At 35.0% G+C, this 26522-nt stretch overlaps 1 protein-coding gene across 10 annotated transcripts in view; it reads left to right on the forward strand.

Annotated features, from left to right (window-relative positions):
* CFAP54 (cilia and flagella associated protein 54) overlaps positions 1 to 26522 on the forward strand; it is a 105611-nt gene that overhangs the window by 14995 nt on the left and 64094 nt on the right. For 5 of the 10 annotated variants that reach the window (XM_085223498.1, XM_085223513.1, XM_085223523.1 and 2 more), the window contains exons 5-22: positions 455 to 513; positions 2202 to 2345; positions 2704 to 2817; positions 2912 to 3013; positions 7316 to 7550; positions 7958 to 8053; positions 9130 to 9242; positions 9358 to 9526; positions 10161 to 10246; positions 12202 to 12336; positions 13236 to 13386; positions 14811 to 14869; positions 15472 to 15600; positions 16295 to 16424; positions 17678 to 17755; positions 17839 to 17960; positions 21767 to 21940; positions 25521 to 25613. In XM_085223498.1, the coding sequence (XP_085079624.1) occupies positions 455 to 513; positions 2202 to 2345; positions 2704 to 2817; positions 2912 to 3013; positions 7316 to 7550; positions 7958 to 8053; positions 9130 to 9242; positions 9358 to 9526; positions 10161 to 10246; positions 12202 to 12336; positions 13236 to 13386; positions 14811 to 14869; positions 15472 to 15600; positions 16295 to 16424; positions 17678 to 17755; positions 17839 to 17960; positions 21767 to 21940; positions 25521 to 25613 (2189 nt within the window). The remainder of the gene's footprint in view (positions 1 to 454; positions 514 to 2201; positions 2346 to 2703; positions 2818 to 2911; positions 3014 to 7315; positions 7551 to 7957; positions 8054 to 9129; positions 9243 to 9357; positions 9527 to 10160; positions 10247 to 12201; positions 12337 to 13235; positions 13387 to 14810; positions 14870 to 15471; positions 15601 to 16294; positions 16425 to 17677; positions 17756 to 17838; positions 17961 to 21766; positions 21941 to 25520; positions 25614 to 26522) is intronic. The other 5 variants (XM_085223465.1, XM_085223471.1, XM_085223483.1 and 2 more) reach the window with 5 other exon arrangements.

Here is a 26522-nt window from a genome sequence, read left to right on the forward strand (position 1 = left end):
TTGAAAATTCTATTCACAATCAGTTTGCTTCATTTCACTTATCACACTATCATAATGAATTGTGTTGCTGTCTGCCAGGACAGTGCCACGACAAACTAAAAGATTCCCGCAAGCTAAGATGTGAGGAGAAGTCTGCTGATTACATTAAAATAAAATAAAATTGCATCTAGGGATAAAAAAAACACAACTGTTTCTCTTATCAGTTCATTTAATAAAAAATCAGTGTATTGAATTTTTGTATTCAATTCTTTTATGATGCTACTTTATTATATAGTTACTTTTAAAGTTGATATTGCTCAATAATTTGTTGGTTTCATCTTCTCTAAGTTAAAAATAGTCAGAGAAAGATTATTTGGAAATACCAGCCCAGATATTAGGAAGTTCCAGTTAGTTAACATAACATATTTCATCTAGGAATCCAGAACTTACCTGTTCCTTTATTTTATTTTTGCAGGTACAATTCATATTTATACCATATGCAGACATTTGATGATGATAGGTCAGTCTGCTCAGGTATGGAAAACAGAAATATTTGAAAATTGCACAAAAGATTAGAAAATGCTTCTGTGTCTTGCATAACACTGTAGCCTGACTTAGCTATTTTATTGTCTTTGCCAGCAGTAGTGCTTGTTACACTCGAATAAACAGTCTAAATGGCAGAATGGCCAATTCAAAATTCTTTGTGCCTTGATGCCTCTGCGTCTCTTCAGAGTGGAGTGGAATGGAGCTCAGCACAATGTTTTGCTGGATACTGAGATGGAGTGTTTGACAATTTTAGAGTGCTCTGGATGTTTGTTTTTTTTTCTCTGAGCCACTCCATCAGAATCCAAGGATTGTTTTTGTTTCTTAAAAAGTGGAGATATGCTGACACCTGGTGGATAGATTCTTTTTTTTTTTTTTATCAGTTCACTGAACAAAAATTTTCTCCTTGAATATCCTAATATAAGTGAGTTAGGACCTCCTTTAACTTTTAGTCTTATTGTACAGGATCCAGAGAGACTAATTGCTGGCATTTCAGATTATTTTAATTTATGTAGGGTGCTCCAAAGTAATGTCTCCTAATTTATTTCCATGGAAGCTACAGTAGCTGCAAACAGCACAATAACACTCTTTGACAGAGCAAATTCTCACAAAACACTTTTTTTCGACTCAGTCACCACTGTTAGCTGTAGGTTTTTGCCAGGGATGGATGTGCACACCACACTAAAAATCTGCGTGACTGTCTGGAATGTGACTTATCTTTTGCGTTGCTGCTGCCGCTACTGAAATGCACCAGTCACTGCCTTACTGTGCTCATGTCCATTGTTTGGTCTCCATAAACATCCAGCAATTGTCAATGACTATCAATGGGCACCATTTTTTTCATGTGGAGGAATTCAGTTCCACAGCTTTGCTTCATATACACTTTTCTGTCAGACTCCATTCTGTCAGACTGCCCCTCTGCTGCCATCTGTTGCACAGCAACAGAAAGTAATGTTGTTATAATCAATCTCTACTGCTGTACCATCAACATCTGCCTTGTATGTAACGGCCCAACATGATGTACAGATATTTAACATACAAATGCTTATTGATTTAGTTTGGGACTAAAGTTGTGTGTATTTAGTGCATGTTGTGGAGCACTGCATGGAAGGGAAGACCAACAAGACCAACCATTGTAGTAGGGCTAATTCTTTAAACAAAGTGATTGTTGCAACGACTATGTTAGAAGAGACAGATATAACTTAAGATTAAGAGCTGGTAATGTGGTTCCATGGTTATAAATTGATCTCAGTGCAGGCTGTCACCAAAGAAGGCAGACTCCGTTGTGTCATGAGTCAGCTTGCTGATCTAGTTGAAATGTAACTTAGAAAATAATGATCACTAGAGGTGGCACAAAAGAGAGGGAGAACTCTCATAGTAAGAGTAGACAAGAGAGAAGAGTGGCACCACTGTCTGATGGCTAGTCTACAGTGAAGTAAAATGGCAAAGTAGCTCAGAGGTTAAAATAGAATGCTTGCCCATAGCTTCAGATGGAAAACAATAATAAGCAGGAAGATTACTTTGTAATCAACAAAATATGTTAAAAATCAGTATAAATTCTGTGCCTTTTTTTCCTCTTTGAATTAGTCCTACCAGGAGAAGAATTCTCCTTACTTGACAGAAAGTATGTTGATACAGTAGAAAATGCATTCAGTTTGAAACTGGATTTTTCATTACAGGTGCTGGAATATCTACTGTGGGCCAGTATATGTATGGAATTATCCATTCCACTCTTATCTGTACATTATTTGACATGGAGAGCCACGCTATATGCTGCAGTTTCTCAGTGTTATTTTGACTGTCAAGCTGGCATTCATGGAGAGGTATCTTGATTTGTCTCTTTAAATATGCCAGCTTATCAGATCATATGCATTTAGAATTCTTCCTGTACTCCAGAATTTAACTGCAGTGTGGAAGTGTTTTGACTTGTAAATGAGTAATCAATTAAATTAATACTTTGCATTCTAATACTAGTTACAGATTTCTAGCATTGAGAGGTGGCAAACCCCAATATAGATGTACAAAATATATTTTGCAAAAGTTTTCTTCTTATTTTCAATTGACTTTCACTGAACTCCTTCGCCGTTTCCCAAATTCAAGAATGATGTGACTCTAAAATTACATACCTGCAAACAGAAAAGGAAAACCTAGTCAGAATTTTGGTTTTTGTACTTTGGACAGGTATTTGCTCGCCGTGGCCTGATTCAAATTGATGAACTGAAGCAATTAGAAAATATTAGTTCTTCACAGAAAAGATCAGAAACAGGAAAGATTTTTAGAGAGGCGACTATAAAGGTATAATTCTGCAAGTAATTATTAACAGTTACAGTATCTAAACAATCTCTGTGCAGAGGATATAACATAAGTACTTGCTTTTTTCTTTTGCTAGATGTCAGTAATGATTTTCAAAAGAGCAGTATATGAATCCAGAAGAAAGCCAAAAAGCTATTTTCGACCTAAGTTAAGAGCTAGCTTGAAAGAAGTACAAAAAGTAAGTTTAACATTTTGTATAATCCTTCTCTTTGCTTATTCTTTGCAGGTGATGAGTATGTGATATAGTTCTGCTTAATGCATATGGTGCTATTTACAAAGAGAAAGTATTAGTCTTTCAGTTTTTTATTAATGCAGTTTATCATAAAAATGCAGAATAGACTTGAAAAAGAGAGAAAATGTAGCAATATGAGAAATACTGACTTTTGTACCTTTTTTTTTTTTTCCTTAGCATTAAAACTAAGAAAAATCTTGCTCAATTTCATTGCCCTGCTATATTCAATTACTCTGATGATGAAGGGATACCTTGAAAAAAAGTTGCAGTGGTTTTATTTTTATTTATTTATTTTTAATTTGCTTATTAAGACCAATTTTCTAAAAGATACCATTAGTTAAAGAAAGGAATTCAGAATACAAAGTAGTAATTTAAGGAAGTAACGAATTCCCCTAAATACCATTCTGTCTTTGTGTTCTTTACAGCCAACATCATAAAATAGGTAATCCACTGGCATAAGAATTATAAAATATTGAGATGATGGTTTTTGGTATGTGATTGCATTGTTCCTCTTTTTTTCATTTAAAGAAAATTGCTTTTTGGTATTAGAAAGGCTGATCAGAAGTAACTGAGATTGCTCATTTTATGCTACTAATGGCTAATAAAATTATAATGAAGTTATACTGATATGTTACAGATGCAATTTGATTGTGTTGAACACTTTTTTTACATAACTTATTCATTTAAGCTTCACAGAAGATTGTCTGATACCTCAGTTTTGAATCACTGACTTGAATCACAATTGATATTGAATTGCTGTGTGGACAGCACAATCATTTTGTCCCAAGCTTCACTTACTAGAAATTTCCTGTTATCCAAGATGGGGTCAAACCTCTCAGTATGTTTGAATATGTGTGGTTTGCACATATGGAGTTGTTGGTTAACTTCTTTAGGTCAACTGATTCTAGAAGACTTAAGTACCACTGAATGGTGATCATTTAAAAGTTTTGCGATCAGGATGTTGGGAACTCAGCATACTCTTTTATTGTTTGTTCATCAGGCATTCACAATGTTATTATGTCAGTCGCATAGGATAAGCCTCATGTCTCTGATGTCCATACTCTGGAATAATTGTCACTAATTAATTTTGTTCTGCACTTTGTGATTGATTGCCTGACATTAACAACAAACTGTTAGAAATTGTATGGTTCGTCCACCAAAATTCTTTTGCTTCTAAAATGTTCTCTGATGATTTTAATGAATTTATGCAAGAAGCAATAATTTTGAATTTTCATATTTGTTTCTGCATGTGTTTAGTAGTTTTAGAAAATTTCTTAAGTGTTGTAAAATTTGAAAGCACTATTCTATACTTCTTTGAGAATATTTTGTAGATTTATTGTGTCAAGTAAATGCGAAAATGGAGGACATTTGTTTTTGCTTGATGTTCTGACTTTAAAAACAATTTCCTCTTTTATTTATAGAATATTCACAAGGGTATTATAACAGGTAGAGCAGTTGCATTTAGAGCTCATTCCATCATGTTATAAAGCTCTTAATTCTTGAATTAGCAAAGAATTAACACTCTTCCTTTTAGCATGTGTGCAGTACAAATTATTTCTACACTTAAATCACCTTGAAAATAGAAATAGGCTAGTCATATCTATTTATTTTTATTTAGCTTTCACTTTTAAGGTTCTTTTCAATGCTTGTTTTTTAAACATGAAAGGGCAATGGTTATGTGAAATTCTACTATTAGTAGATTACTTACCATTCTACTCTGCATCTTAACAAAAATATTTAAATGAAACCTGCAGTTTGAGATTAGCCTGTCCTAGAATATATGTGAAGTATATTGCTTTCTACTTGTATAGATTAGATTCCTAAATGAATTTGATGAAAATGAATCCACAGATATGTTGAATGCAACAGCATGGTATATTAAATAGCTTGCTGTAGTTTTGTATAGCTTGCTTCAAACATTGTTACGAAGATTTAGGGGGGGGAAAAAAAGCAAGAAGTGTTGAAAATTTATTTTGGAGTTATTTTTTTAGGAGAATGTTAGAATCCCAGAATGGCTGAGCTTGACCTTTGGAGGTCATGTGGTCTAACCCTCCATTCAAGCAGTGACAAACCAAGAAAAAGGTGCTCAGGCCCATGTCCAGGTGGCTTTTGAAGATCTCCAAGGAGGAGATTGCACAGCCTCTCTGGGTAAACCTATGCTAGTGCCTTCTCACTGACAAAGTATTTCCTGATATCCAAATGGAACCTCCTGTGTTCCAGTGTGTGCACATGTGTTTTGTCCTGGTTCTGGGCACACTGACCAGAACGTGGCTTTGTCTTTGCACCCTCCCTTTGGATATTTATAGACACTGGTAAGATCCCCTTGAGCCTTCTCCAAGCTAAATAGTCCCAGCTCTCAACCTTTCCATAGAAGAAGTAATTCATCATCTTGGAGGCCCTTTGCTGGACTCTCTCCAACATGTCCATGTCTCTCATGTACTTGGGAGCTCAGAACTGGACATAATAGTTCAGATGTGACTTCACCAGTGCTAATCATAAGGAATTGATTACCTCTCTTGACCTGATAACAGTACTTTGCCTAATGCAACCTTGAATACCAATAGCCTTTGTGGCAAGGGTACTTTGTTGACTTATGTTCAATCTGATGTCCACCAGAATCCCTAGGTCATTTTCTGCCAACCTGCTTTCCAGCTGGGTGGCCCCCAGCATACATTTCTGCTTCTATATGAGATTGCCTCATCAAGCTCCTGTAAGCCCATTTCTCCAGCCTGTTGAGGTCCCCCTGGATGCCAGCACAGCCTTCTCGTATATCAGCTGCACTTCCCTGTTTGCAGTGACTACAAACCTGCTATTGGTATGCTCTGTCCCATCATCAATGTCAGTAATGAAGATCAATGGATAAGCCAAACCGGACCCAGCAATCATCTCTGGAGTACACTGCTACTAACTGTGCTCCAGCTAGACTTTCTACCACTTGTCACTACCCTCTGATGTGGCTGTTCAGCCAGTTTTCAATTCACCTCACTGTCTGCTTACCCAGCCCAGGCATCAACAGCTTTATGAGGATCTTATGGGAGACAGTGTGAAAGGCCATACCAAAGACCAGCTAGACAATAATCACTGCTCTCACCTTGTTTGCCAGATGAGTCATTTTATCACAGAAGTTTATCATATCGGTCAAGTGTGACTTCCCCTCGGTGATTCTATGCTAGTTACTCCTAAAGATTTTCTTGGCCTTGATGTGCATGGAAAAAGGTTTCAAAGATTATCTCCATTAATATCCAGTATTAAATGCCTTTCTGTGTTTGTTTTGTGTGTTTTTTACAGCATCAAAATAGTTCCTCTTCCTTTGGAAAAGACAAATAGTATTGATGAGGTTCACTTGTTATATAAGTTCATTTGGAAACTGAAACAGCTTTAATATTTTGAATATTATTTAATATTGAACAGATCAGCTTTATTTTCATCAGATACAGATCTCAGCTTTTCTTTAAGCATTCACTGGAAGCAAAGATATAAGATGCTAGTGCAGGAAAATGAGAAGGAAATTCCCAAATTTTTGTCTAGCTAAATGTGCCTAGAAACCATTCAGATGTGTTTTTATGTGGGGAAGCACCAAATAAATAGAACTGGAACGTTGCTGGAATAATAAGCAACTTTTTTCAGGTACTGTGTTTCTGATTTACTTTGTCTGGTCACTGTTTAGTTAGGAAAATTAATAATCACTTAGAATACTGAAATAAAATTTTAAAGTATTTTCTTATATAGATCTCTAATTTCCTAATTATCAATAGTGAAAATACATTTTTGTGTGTTCTGTACTGTATTTTATGTTATGCTGCTTGCAAATGTACTAGTCAATGAAGGTAATGCTTTCTCTGCAGCGCAGAGCATCTTAATCTTTCCCTGATTTTCTTTGAAGTATGCAGAATTTGATTTGTAATGATCCAGTTTGTATCATTGTAAGGAGAGATCTGGATGGCTTTGAACTATGTGACGTCTTTCACTCATAATTTCTACTCTAGTATTTTCTAAGTGTAATAGCATGGAGAACTGTGTGATTGCAAAGAAATTATAGAACTTCTTAAGTACTGTACTCACTTAGCATGAGGCTTTGCTATGCCTCTGAAACACGAAGTTCGTAAAAACAATGTATTTTACCATATATTTTTTAATGTTTCAGATATGTTCTTTCATTCTGAAAGAGAACTGTTTTGAAAGAAGTCTTGCTTTTTTATGTGGCTTGCTTTAGATGTTACAAGGCTCACATTACTTTTTCTTACACAGTTGCCATGGCCTCGCACAACTACTGAACAGCTGCTGATGGAAATGTTTGATGGTACTGCAGCTCAGTTCCTTGCCATCCTGGAAGCTCTGTCTGATAGCAGTAGGCATGTGCTGCACCCTACTCCACCTGTTCCCGATGAACCTGAAATTCATGATGTGATTTCAGAGCTTTTTTTTGCGGGCCTGGAAATCCTCTCAGGTGACAGCATAAAGAACAACAACAAAAAAAAAGTTGGTGAGGAGCACGGACCTCCATTTTCTTAGTTTTTTCCTTGCTGTGAAAGAAAGCTTGCCTGAAGGCATATATTCTAACAAGGAGAGGAAATGGCAAAGTGATTGGGTGGCAATGTGACGGACAGTCAAGGTCAACCCACCACAGTGATTCATTTTTTTTTTTTTTAAGTTTACTCAAAGTTAGATTTAAAACTTGAGAAAAGCTTTGGACTCAATGATTCCTTCCTAACCATCTTTTCTATGCTATAGACTGAGCATAGCTACAGGTATAAAGATACTTTGTTAACAAAATTATCTGGAGGAACTAAATGCACTTCAGTATCATATTTACTTTATGACCATTGGCTAATTGGCATATAGCAGGTCAAATACAATATAAAGTAGTGTAATGAATTGTCTGTTTTAAAGGTGGAGTGAGCAGTACTGATATTCAAGGAGATGATTGCTCTGATAAATTTGGTATGATTAATGCATCATCAACTCTTCTGCAGTTGATACTAACAGGTAAGCTAGCTTTGAATTTTGAGAGTGCCCAGCAGTTGCACTCATGCTCGGTGTGCAGAATTCATTTTCACAAGTTGCACTTATATGCATAAAGGTATTGCAAAGCACTGTCCTTTTTAGGTGAGTTTTATACATATATATATATATAATGCTAAGGCATTAAAAATGAATTATTTATAGAAATCGTTGCAATTTCCTTGAAACAAATACTACCTAACTAACATTAAAATATATGAGCATTGTGATAATCACATACTGTTAAGATATGTTAATGTCCTTAAGCCATTTAAAGTCCAACCTCTACAGCGATGTCCTGAAATATTCTTGCAAAAGAGAAGTGAGATGTAACAACATTAGGACTGCCATAAGCTTCTTGAGATCCTAGAACAAATCACTGTGCTGTTTCAGAACATAACAGCCCTCGTTAAGTCAATATATCTTTTTCCCATGTGCCATGTGCCCAGGTGATACAATGGCAGTGGCACTTTCTTAAGGTTGTATAACACTATTGAAGATACTAAGCCACTTGCTTAGAGTTCCCAGGATCAGGAAATTTCTTTTACACTTGTTTGTACTTCAGATAAACTTGGAGAGTGGGAAAAATAGACTCTCTCTGTATACATTACATGTTTTCTGACACAGCAATGAGAAATGCTCGGCTATCTTGCAAGAAGTTGTTCATGTTTCTATGCATTATTTTTCAAGAGAATTGCTGGTGAAGAGAGTTGCCTTGAGAACATATCTAGATTTAATCTCTTTCTGCAGCAGAAAGGACTAAATTCTTGATGCTCTCTACACAGGCAAATCAATATCAATGAGTACAGCCTCTTTACAGTGAAGCAGGACACTGCAAATACATCATTATAGTAGTATGCAAGTGTAGACATTATGGCAAAATGATAAAGCTATTCATTGCATTGTAGAGTTGTTAAGAAATCCTTCAGGATTATGCTGAATGTACAAAAACACAATTTTACCTTTGTATTTATGAACACCAAATTATTGCTGAAGTTAAACTTCTAAATATATATATGTGTATGAAGTATTAAATATTAAATGTTTTGTCATCATTATAGGAGAAAAGAGAGTGTCTGGAGAGGCTGCTGTGAAGTTTGTAAAATTAGCTTTCAACTATGAGGAGTGGGATGCATTTGATTCTGCTATTGTATTTGTTACTAGTTTTCTTCAGGTAACTATTATACTATTTAGACAATCTTTATGTAGTCTATTCCTGTGAGGTTGAGGAGCAATATTCAATCTGCAAATTCTAAGACAAATTTCTATTGATTGTTTCTGTCAATTAGGCTCAGAATGACCCAAAGTGGAAGAAGGCAGAAATGGAACTCAAACTTCTTACCTTGATGCGACCGTTACTATTTCCAGGAAAATTTAGGCGTGGTTTTTCTGTTGGTGAAAGTAATACTAGGAGAGATCATTTGCCTTGTATTTCTGATAAGAAGAGTACAGTCAGAAGTGAGTTTTTGGTTACAGCTCTGTTTGCATTTCAAATATTTTTGAAGCAAGAAATATTGTTTATTGATTAAAAATGATGTAATATGTTGCATGCAGTATTCTGTGAAAAAAACAGCAGTGATAACTTGCCACCTACTGACTTTTGTCCAGTTGTCATTTGCCAAAACCTGACTTCATACTGTTTCCCTCACATGAAATGACCTCTGTTAGGTATATATATTATTATATGCAAATATGTAAAATGAATGGATATTTTGGAACAGGTTTTTAGGAAAAACATGTAGCACTTTCTTTTGCTCATTTTACTTTGCACTTTTACTTTGTTCATTTTAAAATTCTTGCCATTGAAGCAAGAAAAAACTTGTTTAAGTAACTAATTTAATTCAATGAAATTCAAAGAAATGCAAAATCTTGACAACTTTCTATTTGCAAAAATAATAGTGTTTGCTTTTCACAGTAAGTGAATTAACTTAGGAATATCTGTCTTCTTTGTATTTACTTTTTCTTAGACCACATTATCTGCTGGTATAACTTTGTAAGTTGATTCATTCAAATGTTTTCAAATGTAGGTTTGTAACCAGAAATAATGTCTTCCCTTTCCTTTTTTTCTCCTCTGTATAAATACTCAATATAGCAGGTTCCTTAAAGTATGGAGAGCCTTCTCATGATCTTATCATTTTGGCAACAGCAGTGTTTTCCTGTGTCTCTACATCTAAGCAGGTACAACAAAATTAGAGATGTATCTTATTAATTGCTCAATCTGTACAGAATGTATGTAATTTAAGACCAAAGGAATCCGGGGCATTAACAAACTACAAAAATGAAATAGTAAAAATGGAAAAAAAAAAAAAAAAAAGTCTCTAAAGTATGATCTATTGTGAGTTTTTAAAAAAGATTGTTATTTATTAAATGCAATTAGGCTACAAAAATTTAACAGATACTAAATCCATTTGGAAAACCATAAGACTAGTTGCATATTTTCCGAACAAGCAAAGACAATATTTCTTTTAGTATATTTGATAGAGTTGAGTGAATACACTCAGCTATAGAAAGCATTCCTGCAATATTTTTACAAATGAGAACAGTGATCCTGAGAAATAAAAATACATTTATTGCAGCAATATGCCTGCAGTTTGTGGTAAATTCTCATAGAGAATCGGCATCAGCAAAACCAAGATGAGTTGGACTTTCTTGTACTGAAAGCTCTACTACAGAATAATGCCACTATACGTCTAATAGTTAATTCCTAGAATAACTACTTGTAGCTTACTTGTTCAAACTGAAATTTTTCCTGAAAGCCGTACTTGAGAAAAAAAAAAAAAAATAAATTGCAGTGAATTGTCTCCACTAGCATTTAAACTAGGATTGTTTTCCCAGTAATTAATGAAAAACTATCCTTAGAAAAAATTTTTATGCTAATACCATATGATTTCACTGCAAAATTAATTCTAGTCATATTTGAATATTGCTCCAATTTGAATGCAAGTGGAGCACACACATTTTTTTAGATTTATTATAGTATTTTCAGACAAAAAATCTTGCCTATGAAGTGATCTTATGTTTGGATAGTGTAATTTTTTTTTTTTTCTTCACTGATCACTGAATTTAAACTTTTCTGATTCTTCTACTCCTTTCCACAAATCTCTGTACCTTATCTGCTTGATGGAAGGAAGAAAATTTGTCCCTTTAACAGCAGAGAATCCACTGATTATGGAGTTATGTAATATATAGATGATCCAATCTAAGAACTTGCTGCCACACAGCAGTGACATAGCATCAAAAGGGTCTTCATTTACTTCTTTTACAGTATTTTTCTTTGTCAATTCGCAGTACCAACACCGATGAAATCTTATGCTGATGCACATATAGGTGCACAGATACTGTGCAAATACCGGGCTTAAGCTTCATATACATGAGGCAGTAGTCCAAAACTGGTATAAATGACAGTAAATTTGTATTTAATATAGTAGTCCTTAATCACTCTTTAGGTGTTTAACGTGGTAATAGACATGCTCTTTTGCCTTATTAACTGTGTTACTTGGAAGGTTAACTGAATGGAGTTTTGAATTTGTTAATTATTCTCTTCATAAGATGTAGATATGTTTTAACATTTTTATCAGCTGTTCCACTGCAAGTTTTTTTTAGTTTTTTTTTAGTTAAGTTGTTCTTCAGTGTTCCATTCAGTGAACCAACAACCTGTGGAAGTACTCTGTCAATACGAAATAAAACCTACTAATTTTGACCTTCTGCAAATATATAAATACTCCAATAAAAAAATTTCCAAGGATAATGTGACAGTTAAACTACATTACAGTTTTCAAAAGGTTTATTGACTACTATAACATTTTAGCGACAGTTAATTTACTTGTTTCTTCCATGAATTTTTCATCTCACTATTTTCTTTGTATGGCTTTTAAAAGCTTGACAATAAAGAAGGAAATAATAATAAGCTTCTAAAGCTACACATATTGCCAGCAGAAGAAAATTTGTATGACCAGAAAACTACTTTAAAAAATATTTCTTAAGCTTTCAAGATGTTGTCACTCCTTATCATACAGCTAAATATGATAATGATTATTTACTTACTTTGGAAACTTTTAATAGTGTTTATGTAATGTGGATGCAAATCTATTTCTACAATTGTGGGATTGTGTGCTTTTTTTTTTTCTTTCCAGAATATCCTACCTGACAAGGAAATACTTTTTGATGTCCTAATGTTTTTGTGGCAGAAGTGTAAAACAGGACTTCAGTTAATCCAGATGAATGGAAGTGGCTACTTTAAATATAACCACAAATACAAAGCTTCCAAAGTACTCCTTTATTATGATATGTTTCTCTTAATACAACTGTCATCTGTTATAGTAAAGCCAAGAAAAAATACTGGTTTCCAGTCTAAGTGCATTTTCTTATGGTAAAATGCAGATAAATCACATTCACTGAAGAATGTGAATTGTATGTACACTCTGGACAAATTGTGCTCTCATATGTCATCTCAGCCTTTTCCCAGTAAAGTAACCCGCTGTCTGGCAGTAGGCCACAATAGAAATGACAGTAGCAGAAACCTTACAGCTTAAGAGAAGGGAGTTGCAACTCAACAGGATTTGGCCCACTAGACAAAGCCGCAGCCTTCTCTTGGACTTTTCCGGAGACTGACAAACTATTGTTGAAATATTGTCACATAGAGGATGATTTATGGTAGTTTCTCAGGGCTTCCAGTAAACAGTTGATGTAGACCAAAAAGTTTCTGTAGAAGTGCCTTTTGTAACTTCGATTTCTAAAAAAAATTGTTGACAGATTCACCAGAAGGTAGCTTACAGTTAATGTCCTGCACATGTACATCAGAAGCAATGATGTATCTTTTACACTGGTTAAGTGGGAAGATATGGAGATAATTGAGTGGCAGATGATCATATCTGCTGCAAGGCTTACTATACTATGACAAAGTATGAATGTTCGTAATCTTTTCCCTTTCCAGAGTAATAATAACTAATAACTTTCTAATTTTTTTTTTAATTATTTCTAATTTTATAGTGGCTTGCATCTTAGTCTGGTGGCACTAAAAAATAAATGTCAAGTACAAGTTGTGTTCAGGTTTATGAATGTATTTAAACAAAGTTGAGTGCAAAACCCTACCTGCCTCTAATATATAAATATCTTAAAAAATGTCTTAACTCTATCTTGATCCTGTTTTTATTATCTCCTTTTTTAGTGGGTTTATGTACTCTGGATAATAAATGAAGTAATTCTGCAAAGTAATGTGGCAGACACTGACATTGTAATGGTAGCAGAGATAACCTTATGTCTAACTGCAGTACTGGAAAATATGGCTGATTCTGCAAGTAAATCTAAGAAAAAAGCAGGTAAACAACAAAAAATGTTTAAAATAGTATGATACAATTTTGTAAATGCAGCTCCTGAATTAGATAGAACTAATGAAACCTGCTTTTCAAGGGATTTGTGTCTTATTTCCTACATTTCCAGTTCTCCTGAAGTGTTTCCATTTTGAATCACATCTTTTTTGACTCACCTTCCCCACAGTTCTTTTTACGTTTCTTTTAGCCCCTTCTTAGTAGCTTCGGATTATTCTTATGCTCTTTGGATATTGGCTAGACAGAAGGCAGCATGTGCTGTGGCTCATTTGGAGAGTTGAATTGCTGATTGACTAGTGACACAAAAAACAAAAGAGGGAAATACTGAGGTCATACTGAAGGTTTTGCTTTTATTATGTCATTAATTTGGATCTTGTCTACACAGATCTTTTTAATATTGGAATTTAATTGTCTCTGAAGTTGAACTTAACTCTACTGATGTGGTTAGGATAATGCAATAATATTAAACAGATTTCCTAAAAAGACCTTACTAGTGATGTAGAATATGAATATATGTACATCTTTTAAAACTTCTCTGTTGCTTTTGATGTATGATCTTGTATTATGAATCATATTTTTCATAATTATTTTACAACACCTAGAGAGTAGATGTTACAGATTCTTAAGGCATATTTAGGAACAGAAGAGAATGGCAGTACATTTTGCTTTTTTTGAAAGTAAGAGAATATTGGGACACTACTATTCTACTGTAAGGTCAAGTAGGTATTGTTTTAGGTTAATGTTATGAAAATCAGACAGTTGTGATGGAAACTGATGAATTATCATTGCAGCATATTTTCACTCATTCTAAATATGTCTTTTTTGGAGGGAAAAAAGGCTGAATGGTTGGGAACTGTTGCACAAAACAGGTGAAAAGTCAGTCATACTCATAAATAAGCTGAGAAGTCTTTTTTTACTGAGTGAATTCTGAATGGATACAGATTTTACAGAGTTAAGGGCTCTATCCGAGAGGAAAGAATGGAAGACATGATTCGCATTATCATAAAAATGTGACCTTGCATATTTAGAAATCGAACTTTTGTGAATTAAATAAAAATGGATTAGGATTGATTTAAAGATAAAATACCAATGTGGATCATAGAGTAGTGAGAGGAACTATGGAATGAGTCCAGTTCTCATTGGCTTGGATGTAATGTTACTATGAAATATGGGGCATACTTAAAAATACTACCTTATTCAGTAATCATATACTAAATTATTATAATTGTACATAGGTAACTATGGTGTTTAAACTCTCAAAACCTTGTCGAGAAACAGTATAATTAATGGTCAAGTACTGAAGAATTGAATTGCCAAGATCTTAAATTAGTGGTAAATTTAATTGAACAGTATGAAAGTTGAGCATGTTTCATTTTTACTCTCTATATTCATTTTTACTTTCTCTATAAAAAAAGGAAGAAGAAGTGTAATTCTCTCTGTAGATGAAACCTGTGACATTCCTGAAATATTAATGGTAATGTCTAATTTATTTTCACTAATATAATGTTTTTGAATAGCATAAGAACGCTTATTTCCACTTGTAGCATCCTCATAACGTCTCATTTTAAATTTCATAAAGTTGAAATGATTCATATAGTGATAATAGTAAAGAGGAAGAAAAAGTAAAGATTTTTTAAATGAAATAAAATTCATAAATATTTGTGTCATCTTTTTTAGTAAACAGTAATATGAATGAAATCTTATTTGAAATGTTTTTTACAGCATGATCACACTGATTTCCACTTTATACTCTTTCATGCCAATGCTTAGTACCTGCTTTTAAAGGTTTAATAACACTTATTATTAGCATCACACAGACTTTAGTTTTTGTGTTATTTGGGGAAATATTTAGAGTTGTGCTTTTGTTAGTTTGTTTTGTAAGACTGGTGTGGAGCAGATGGAACATCCTTGCTTTGTTCAGTGTACTCAGTGCTCAGCACTGTGCTGGGATGTCAAAGGAAAAAGTTCTCTAAGTTCAGTTTCATTCTGCTATGAACTAGGCTCTGTGATATAGTAAATTTCTTTTTAAGAGCTTAGGAAAATTCTAAATTAATTAAAGTTTTATGTTCATCTCAGAGAAGTCCTACAGAACAACTGCAGCTTGCTTATGAAAATCTTGAAAAAACAATTAACAAAATGAACAAATCTCGCTTAATGACCTTCCTACCAGATGGAAAGTCAGTATTTGACAACTGCTGTACAAAGGTAAATTCTACAGAAAGCTGTATTGCAACTAAATCTAGAAATAGTATATTGGATTTTCTTGTCACAAAACTCATATTTTCTACTTAGAAATCTTTGCATTATTAAATGAACTTCATCTTCTGGTCTCCTGTAAGAAGAGGATAGAAAGAATAAATCACTGTGTGGGAGACATAGTATTTTCTCATTCCATAATAAGCTACAAACTCTTTCAGGTTTTGCAATTTTTGTTTGGAGATAGTATAGCTTGTAACTTTCTCCTATATTGCAGAAAAATAAATCATTTTCATTTGTACTGTTTGCACATTTTCATTACTATAAGTAATTTTCGTTGTTGGAAGGAATCTAGATTTTCTAAATTTTATCATTCTATGCCAACTCAATCTTTGTTTCATGGTCTGGTAACAAAATAAACCAAAATCTTCTACAGTTTCCTGTTTATTATTAATCCTATATCCTATTGATTATTAGTTTTTGTATACTCCTTGTCCATTATCCATGCTCTTCTCTGTCTAGACATTGTCCTTCTATGCTTTCTTTTATGATTGCACACTACAGTTAAGAATAATTTCAAAGTGTTTGTCAGCTTACTGAAATAACAGTATAAACATCAAGGTAAATGTAGTAAATCATTTGATATTAGCTCATGTTTGCTTATTTACCATTTTTTGTTTACTACGTGGACTCACATGGCCAGAATTTGAGTTCTGTTTTGGAATGGAGTAATGATAAGACAAGAACAGGAAATATTTTTTTAATGGATTTACACTTGGAGCTCATTCAAGCCCAACATCGAATAGCTGTGAAACTTCTTAAACTGACGCAAGGTAAGTTGCAGTAAAGCTAAATGATAATCATAGCTTGATTACAGTTCTCTGTTAATATATTTTGTAATACTAATAAATAACAGAGTATCTCCTTTCCAAAGAGGAGCCAACATAGGGCAATTTGTGTGCCCTATGCCGACAGACATAGCATACCACATTTTAAGCATTTCAGTTTACCACATATTTATCTCTAATCCATAGTCAGCTGAAGGGAGTTAAACTTTGCTAAGATCTACTAGATTTGATTCCTATATAGTCTTTTTTTTTTCCCCCCAGTGTCAATATATTTTCAGTTACAGTGTCAGTAAGAGACACTGTGCAGATGTTCTTTTTTCTGTGATATCGGAAATTTTCTCAGGAGGATTATACTTGGATACTTTCATAGAATTGTGGAATCATAGAATCAGAGGATGGCTTAGGTTGGTTGGAAGAGACTTTTAAAGATCATCCAGTTCCAACTCCTGGCCATGAACAGGGCTGCCACTTACCAGATCAAGCTGCCCAGGGCCCCATCCAACCTGGCCTTGAACACCTCCAGTAATGGGGCATCCACAGCTGCTCTGGCAGTCTGTGCCAGTGCCTCACTGCCTTCTGAGTAAAGAATTCCCTCCAAAATTCTAACTTAAATTTCTCCTCTTTTAGTTTAAAGCCATCCCCCTGCTATCTGACTGTTTGAAAGGTCGATCTCCCTCCTGATTATAGGCTCCTCTCAAGTAGTGGAAGGCTGCAATGAGATCTCTTCAGAGCCTTCTCCAAGCTAACAAAACACAGCTCCCTCAGCCTCTCTTCATAGGACCAACGTTCCAGTCCTCTGATCATCTTTATGGCCCTTGTCTGTGCTCTTTGTAATCTCAGTTTCTACTCCTATGAAGTGATTCTTATCTCTTCAGCAGATACCAACTCCTGCCAACTGCCTCCTGCAAATAATGTTACTTCGTCTTCTGTTCTTGTATTTTTTTTTAAATTAAAAGTTACTATTAGCTTGACACAAAAGAGTTCCCCTGTGAATTGTACTCTATGATCAGACAAGATCCCTCTTTTCATGTGATGTTAGCATAACTACTAAAGTTGCCAGAGCATAAGGGAGTGACTGGGTTACTGGCGTGGTCTTTTCAGTAAGTTCTCCTTGAACCAACATAAAGAGCATATGGTAGAACAGAGCTTTTCTACAGAGCTATGTATTAACCCTTCTTACTGAAATCTTTTCAATGGCACTCTCAGAATGAATTACTCAAGATTTGCTTCCTGGATAGGTGTTCAAAAGGATGGCAGAAATCTTAAGTCTGGCGAGTATCACGTGAAGAATATTGAAGATTCCCATTATTTAACAGGTGAGGCCTATTAAATAAGATTTTAGGAGTATAATAAATGATTACTGCTGTTTTATAAATGTCTTAAAATATCTGTTTTACAGAGGCAGATATAATGGGAAAAATAAAAAAGAATAAGCTATCCAGAGCAATCTTTTTGATGGAAAAAGCTGTACAGATGTTCCCTGAAGACCTAAGTACTTACTCCCAAAGGCAGCTACTGAAGGTAATTAAAAAAACCCACAATATCACAATTTTCCATGTTCTGTGAAATTAAGACTTGAATTACTCCTTCTTACAAACAGAAGAAAAATTGAAGGAACTCTAAGGACAATGTTTCTGGCAACTTTTGTTGCCAGATTTTCTTTGAGAAACTTCATCATGGTGAAAAAATAAAGGGACTTAAACTAGGAGAGAGGATATCCTCAAATTTTGTGCGTATGTGCAGGTTACAGGAAACCTGAAAGGGATGACTTTTGTTTCTACACTTAATCACCTAGACTTTGCCATTTTCTACACTTCATCACCTATGCCTTGCCAAAATGTCGTGAAGGTTTTCTTCTTCTCACTGCAGCCTTCAACATTATTCTTTTTAAAAATCTATAAGTTTTTTAGATTACTGTCTGGTGATGATGAAATTAGCTTTATTTAAACTTACTAAAAAAACATTTTAGAATTTGGAGGTTTTGGAATTTATGGAGGTTTTGGAATCTATGGAGATTAAAGGTAGATTGTGCATGGGTTCCCTCCAAAGTCTTCTAAAATTAATGGAAGTCTTTCCGCAATTTGTGACCTTAGTGACTTTTTTTAACCTGTGTCTATCCATGAAAATGACTATTCATCAGTGAGGCACAAAATATATCTATAGCCTGTACAATACATGTCTGAAATATTCAGTTATATGATATGTGAAGAAGTATATTAAACAAGAAGTTAAAAGGAAGTGTTTTTCTTACAAGTGCTACAAATTTGGAGGTATGATAATTAAAACAGTTGCTAATTTCATTTGAATGAAAAAACTGCATTCAGAAAAGACACACTGAAAGTCTAATGTATTTGCAAAATACATTAAATTAGCAAGAATATCAGATGTAGTAATATGGTATGAAAGTTATAACTGTACCTACCAATGAAGACTTACAAGGAATTCCCAAGAAATGTATGGTTATCCCAAACAAATGTTTGCATAGGCCTTATGTTGACCTTCCCTATATTTTTGTTATATGCACTCTTTACAGAGAAGGGAGTAGGTAAGATTATATATTTGCAGCTGGTTACAAGAAAACACCAGATTAAGTTTGGACAAATTTAACATGATGATTTTAGATATTTGTACTGTGATATACTCAATTACTTTTCCTTGAGGTAGAGAGTACTCACTTCATGAACAGCAAATTTATATTTTTGTTTTCGTGCTTTTGTATAGAAGTTTTTGCCTTTTTATTGTGGAACATCCAAGAGCTTTAGACAGAATCACTTGTATATTTTGATGTTTATAACAATATGATACAGAGCTTTACTTATGTTGCAAAATAGAAAAATACTCTTTCTGCTGTTTATTGGGAAATCATGCATATAACCTCTTAATATTTATCAAACCATTGGACAGGTATGGAAACCTCTGAGTAGTATGTGTATGCTCATCCACATCACAATATTTAACTACTTAAATTGCTATGTGTCTTTCGTTTTGTTTGATTCCTCTCCCTTGTTTCATTCTTCCTTCCTGTCCTCTACGGCTATTTGGATATCCAAGCCTTTACAGATGGATACGTTAACAGTTCTTGTTGTCCAGCTCTAAACTGAATAAATAAGATCAAGCTATGCCACAGAGCAGGTCTGTGATAGAAGCTTCTTCAATCATAAGACTATTTTTCCTCTTGTAACACTGCCACATTTATTGCCTTCTGTTCGTCAGTTAATGATGTAGAGGTCATGCAGTGCCACTTGCAGTCACAGCACTATCTTTATTCACATTGGGATAGTGTGGATTGCCCTAATAAGAATTATGTCCTCAGGGAAGAATGATTCTGTGATCCTTTTAATTAAAATTTCTATCATAGTACAGTTTGCCATAAAGAAGTATCATTTTTAAGCAAGCAGTGAAGTCTCTCCAGAAGTTGACTGGTTATGTAAGAGGAAGAATCACTAAATTTCTTGTTTATCTTATATTCTTCCTTAGACATTTCCTGCTAGGGTTGATGCAGCCCTAATCTGAAAGCGGAGGGAGTGGGGAGAAGGGAATGAGCTGTATTTCCCCTGTGGAAAAGGATTTGGAGATGTTGGGGATTGAAGACTCAGTATCAGCTGTCAGTGTGTGCTTGCAGCCTGGATGGCCAACTGTATCCTGGGTTGCGTCAAGAGAAGTGTGACCAGCAGGTCAAGGGAGGTAATTCTGCCCCTCTGCTCTGCTCTTATGAGAACCCACTGCAGTATTGCTTACAGTTCTGGGGCACTCAACACAAGTAGGACATTGAGCTATTGGAGCAGGTTCAGAGGAGGGCCAAAAAGATGATCAGAAGGCTAGAGCACCTTCTCTAGGAGGAAGAAGAAGAGAAGGCTCTATGGGCACGTTATAGTGGCCTTCCAGTACCTGAAGGGGTCCTACTGGAAAGCTGGGGAGGGACTTTTTATAAGGGCATGTAGTGACAGGATGAGGGGAAATGGTTTTAAACTGAAAGTTAGACTAGATTTTAGGAAGAAATTCTTTACTGTGAACACTGTGAACACTGGAACAGGTTGCCCAGCGAGGTTGTGAATGCTCCATCCGTGGAAGCATTAAAGGCCAGGCTGGATGGGGCTTTAAGCAATCTGGTCTAGAGGGAGATGTCCCTGCCTGTAGCAAGGGGATTGGAACTAGAGATCTTAAAGATTCCTTCCAACTCAAACCATCCCATGGATCTATACGATCTGATTAAGACTATTAAATTTTAACTCCCCATTTTGCTGTAAGTTTAGTTTTTGATCATTTGTGGACATGAGGTACAAGGCTAAGTTCTTATGACTTTATCAGTGTCTGAGGACAGAAGCAAGGAACTGTTAAGATGCAAGTTTATAGGACTCTCTCTGAATTACCAATAACTTGGGATTTTTTTTTTCAGTTCATCATCCAGAATCAGTTCAGCCTAAACTTTTTGTCCAGTGTATAGACAGTACTATAAATGTACAAACAAAAACTCTAATTATGAGAAGATGTTGCATTTTTCCCAAAAAAATGTAATTTGTCCAAGACTTTCTTGATTTCTTCATCTCTGGGAGCTGACCTTTTTGATTTTAATTTGCGTTGAATAGATACTACAAGTAAAGATATAAATGTAGCAAGTTCTTAATATTAAATTTCGAAGCAACGTTTCTTTTATTGTGTTGATGCAGACAAAGTAAAGAAAACTACCAATTTGCCATTCAGTCCAGTTAGGAAAAAATGTACCCTGTAAGCCAGGTAATTGCTATGTGCAGGAGGTCCACACATTTTTGGACTAATACTAGTAGATTATGATGGCAATTAGGACCATCAGTCAGCTTTCAGCTATCTCTGGCTAACCAAGAGAACTGGCATAACCCTAATTATTTCATGACTGCATCGTCCTCCCTTTTCATTATTTCTTTTCTTTCTAGAAGGTGAGTCTTCAAAAATGCCACAGGTAGGTCCTCAGCTCTCTCCTAAAGAAAAGTTGTTTATCTTTTTTCATATCTTCTTGGAGCTAATCACTCTTCACCTTAAACTGCTAATCATCATTTGTTGTAACTGATTTTTTTTCCTGTAGATTCTTTCAAATTGGAGATGCCTCATCCCTCCCTCTTTTAGACACAACTCTGCATTCACTTTATTGTACAATGTATAATTAATCTGTTTATGTAAGGCATACACAACATACCATTCATACTAATATAAGATATAAGAGAATGTGAAACTATAAAAATTTCTCTATGTAGCAGTGATTTTTTCTCTGATGAGATTTTTTTCTGAAAACAATTTATTACATCTGCTGTTGTTTTAAAAGTTTTTCTCTTTTGTTTTAATTCAAATCGTAGGAGGCACTAACTTTAATTGAACAAGTTGAAGCTGAACAAACTGCATTGTATCACAGTCTCAAAGAATTTATGAGCAGCAAGAAAAAAAGCAAGATTCCCCCTCCTCCTCTATTACTTTCTAGATCACATTGCTCCATGACATTTAAACCAGCCTCATTCTCCTCAGATGTTCAGGTAACGGTTTTCATAATGACTGTGGAAGAAATATATTAAATAATGCATGAGAGAAAAAGTTGTTTCAGCAGTGCTGTACCATCAGAGTTTTTCTGTTAGTCTCAAGAAGATTATGCTACCCTGACTTAATTAAGTATGCATTTTTTTATATCCTGTGACTCAGTCATGACTCACTGTTTTGATCTTCACATTTACGTTGAACTTTCTTTACCTCGCATATCATCTTTGGTTTTTCTGCTTTATAATCCTCACTTACTGTAATTGTCAGAAGCTCACTCTTTTTCTGGAGATTGACATATGCCTAATCACTCTCTGAAGAGAAGAAAAACTGTTGTGTCATGTGATGCAAGGAAGTACCACAGTCAAAGCTCTACTAATGAAGTGTTAATGTGCTACAGCTCAGGAAGAAAATCAACTCCTATCGTATATGTAGAGTCAGAACAGCTCAGACCAGAAGGTATCTTTGGAGAGTTCTTTAGTCCAAACTTTTCCTCAAAAGAGAGTCAGCTGTGAAATTAGACCATGTTGCTGGGCTCTGTCAAATCCGTTCTGAAAATCTCTAAGGATGGAGACTGCACAACTTCTGTGGTCAGCCTGTTCGTGGGAAATTTTTTTTTCCTTAAGAAAAACTGGAATCTCTCTTGCTTCAATTCAGGACTGTTGTTTTTCATTATCTTACCATGCACTACTGTGAAAAGCCTGACTACATCTTCATAACCTTCTTGCAAGCATTGAGTGACTCCTGATAGATCTGCTGAGCTGAATAAGCCCAGCTCTCCCAGACTCTTCCTGCAGGGCTAATTCTCCATCTCCTGAGCTGGCCCTCTGCTGTAATCACTCAAGTTAGTTTTTCAACATCTTTGTAATTAGAATAGGGGGGGCAGCAGGGAACCTGCTTGTAGTATCTAAATGTAGTCTAACAAGTTATGAGCAGTCAGAGATGATCTTGTTCCTCAATTTCCTAACTGTATTTCTATTAAGATAGCCCAATATGATTTTAGACTGCTTTGAGGCCATGGCCCACCTTTGGCTCATGTTCAGCTTTTTGTCCAGCACCCTTTTAAATTCCATGAGCTTCTTCTTGGTCCATTGATTTGGGAACTATATATCAACCCTACCCTCAAGTTTCAACGTATCAACTGTTTCCATCAGTTTTGGCATCACCTGCAAACTTTCTGATTCTTCTCAGGTCACTGCTGAACATATTGAACAAGAGAGGTCCTGGGATAGTCTCATGAAGTGCTCTGCTTGCTACTATCTTTTGAGTATGAATGCTTAACAAATACTCGGAGCATAATATTCAACTGTTATTTTACCCATCTATCTTTTGGTACATCCATGTCATCCTATCTTCGTCATAAGAATAATAGAAGACTTCTGAAAGCCTTGCAGTATCAGCTGCCTGATGGAAAGGGATCTTGGTGTACTGATGGACAGTCGGCTGAACATGAGCCAGCAGTGTGCCTTGGTGGCCAAGAAGGCCAATGGTATCCTGGCTTGTATCAGGAACGATGTGGTGAGCAGGACTAGGGAAGTAATCCTGCCCCTGTACTCAGCATTGGTGAGGCCTTTCCTCAACTACTGTGATCAGTTTTGGGCACCTCAGTACAGAAAGGACATTGAGGTGGTCGGAGCAGGTCCAAAGAAGGGCATCAAGGCTGGTGAAAGGCTTGGAGAATATGCCCTACAAGGAGAGACTGAAGGAACTGGGGCTGTTTAGTCTGGGGAAAAGGAGGCTGAGGGGAGACCTTATTGCTCTCTTCCAATATCTGAAAGGTGCTTACAGCAGGAGTGGGGTTGGTCTCTTCTTACTGGTGACAAGTGACAGGACGAGGGGAAATGGCCTCAAGTTGCATCAGGGTAAGTTTAGGTTGGATATCAGGAAAAACTTCTTTACATAAAGGGTGGTTAAGCACTGGAATGGGCTTTCTGGGGAGGTGATTGAGTCCCATCCCTGGATGGGTGTAAAAACCATTTGGATGTGGTGCTCAGGGACATGGTTTAGCAGAGGGTTGTTAGAGGTAGGGTAGTATGGTTAGGTTGTGGTTGGACTTGATGATCTTTAAGATCTTTTCCAACCTGAGCAATTCTATGACTCTATGATTCTAAGGTCTCGGTAAAGGCCAGCTACTCCTCTTCCCTCATCTATCTCATCTGTAAATCCAGCCATTTAGAGACCAATCATGATGGTCTGCAATGATTTGCCCTTTGTAAATCCATGCTGACTGCTCTGGATCATGTTATTCTTCTTCATATGCCAGAATGCCCAAATAGGTAATGTATGGAAATTCCGTTAGTTGCAGTTTTTCTGAAAGAGAATTTTTCATACTGATTTTGCAAGCTACTTTAAAATAGTAGCATGCTTTGTAACATGTATAAAACCAATAAAAACAAGAATACTAAGGATGCCTCTGTGAACAGTTGTTTTAAAACTTACAATTTAATTGCAGCTTGGTTAGAAAATTTCAAACAAATTGATAAGGAAAAAATCTTTCATTTTTATTCTTAAAGCACATAAATTAAAAACAAAATAGGTAAATTAAAAACAAAATAGGTACTCCTTAAAGTCGGGGTGTTCTTTATTAATAACTGTTAAAGCTTTTATTTTGTTTGATACAGAGCACTGAATATAATGCATTGGGCCAGCAGATGGTGCAATGTGATTATTATTCTTATAATTTGAGACTCCATTATTGTAGGATTTTTTTTTTTCCTAAAGTTATGTAGCTGTTAAGCAAACATGAAAAGTTGTTTTTTAATGATAAACTTATTAATTGAAAATGGATACCTAGGATTAAGTGAAGCATATATAGTTCTTGTATTGGAAGTCAAAGTATCTCTAAAACTTCCTGATATTATAGCTATTCTTTTGCTGAAAGTAATCTCCTCTACTTCAATATGACATTTTGAAAAAATAGTCTGGATTTGTTACAAGACAAATTACATGTAACATGAGAAAAATGAACATTCCAGTTGTTCAGATATTTTTTATGTTGATAAATGATCTCATCTGTCCCACCTGAGGTCTACTGAAAACAAATCGATTTAGTACAACTTAGTAGAAGTTTAATTTAAGAGAAGTTACTGAAAGCCATCTGCCCAATTCTGCAGAGCTGCATCAAAATGGTAATGTTTGAATTCAGTGGGCAAGTCTGATCAAGGTATACATACTCACTTGATTAAAGATATTAAACAATTTAGATTGATATACCAAAGGAGATTATCAGCATCTCAACAGCATGAAAAAAACATTGATTTCAATATGAATTAAGAACATGGACATTTTTGATTGCTAGGTTTGCGTGTGCATTTATCTTGCTTTCTTTTAATGATTTTTCCTTAAGTGATTTGCTGAATCAGATTGAGATGTCAATTTTAGAAGAAAACCATTACAAAACTCAAATAGGGGATCTTTAGTAATTTACATCAGCAAGATGACTTACTGAATTTATACTTCGTGATATGTTTGAGGTATAGAATAGAACAAGGTAGAAGACAGGACAGTAGGTCTTCTGCTTTCATCATCACTGTAGTATTCTTGTTTTTAAAACAACTCATCATGTCCTCATTTTCTTTAAAGGTTGCATGGTACAGTATTTTGGGCTGTGTAGCAGGAGAAAATAATACGAAAGTAAGATTAAATAACAATAAACTTCCAAATGCTGGAGAAGAGGTAAGACAGAGCTCAAATCCATTCAGGTCATTCTCTCATTCTTAAAAACAAATCAACCAATCAACTAACAAAAAAAACCAAACAATAACTGCAACAAAAAGAGACTCCTCTGCACATGTCTTTTATAAGTGTATATATCTATGTCTTTTTTAAATTAGGTAACTAGCCAAGTCTTTGACAAACATTTTGATATTTTTTTAAGATACTGAAACTTTGCTAGGCGGAAGGCATTATATATTCTGGAAGCCTTTGATAAGGAATTAAATGCTTTCAAGGGCTTCCTGTTAAAAATTCTGTCACTTTTTTTTTTGGTGTGCATGTGTGTGTTTTGTTTTCTTTGAGAGAGAGCTAAGAAATAGAAAAGCAAATGAATCTTTATGATGTATTTATAGTGAACCTTGGACATTATTCTGTTTTCAAGAAGTCAGAAAAAGATAAATATAAAATTTTAACATGTTGGTTAATTTTCTAACATCTATCAGCTATTTCTCCATAGTAAGAACATGTCTTTCTTCATTCTGGCAACTAGGTAATATAAATTCTTCAATAACTTAGGTGTTCAGACATGATTGACTTCTATATTCATATGTTTAGAGAACTTGAACCATCCTCTGCCCTTATCTATTATATCCACGTGGCATGTAAGGCGGAGAGCCACATGCTTTTTCTCTGAAAGCACAGCACAGGCCAAGAATGTTTCCAGTGTGATCTCTGCAAGCATGCACACTCATAGTGTAAATTTGGAAAACTATATGTAGTTTATGTATATAGATATGTAATTTTTATGTATAGCAATCTCTTGGACAAAAGACCTTTGTAATTAACTTTTAGGTTATGTGCTTTGTACAACCAATTGCATTTCAGAGAGAACTGATACTTTTCCTCCTCTCATTTCATTGTTTTATCATT

The sequence above is a fragment of the Meleagris gallopavo genome, chromosome 1 (genome assembly GCF_905368555.1).
Source record: "Meleagris gallopavo chromosome 1, MGAL_WU_HG_1.1, whole genome shotgun sequence".
In the NCBI taxonomy this organism is placed as follows: domain Eukaryota; kingdom Metazoa; phylum Chordata; class Aves; order Galliformes; family Phasianidae; genus Meleagris; species Meleagris gallopavo.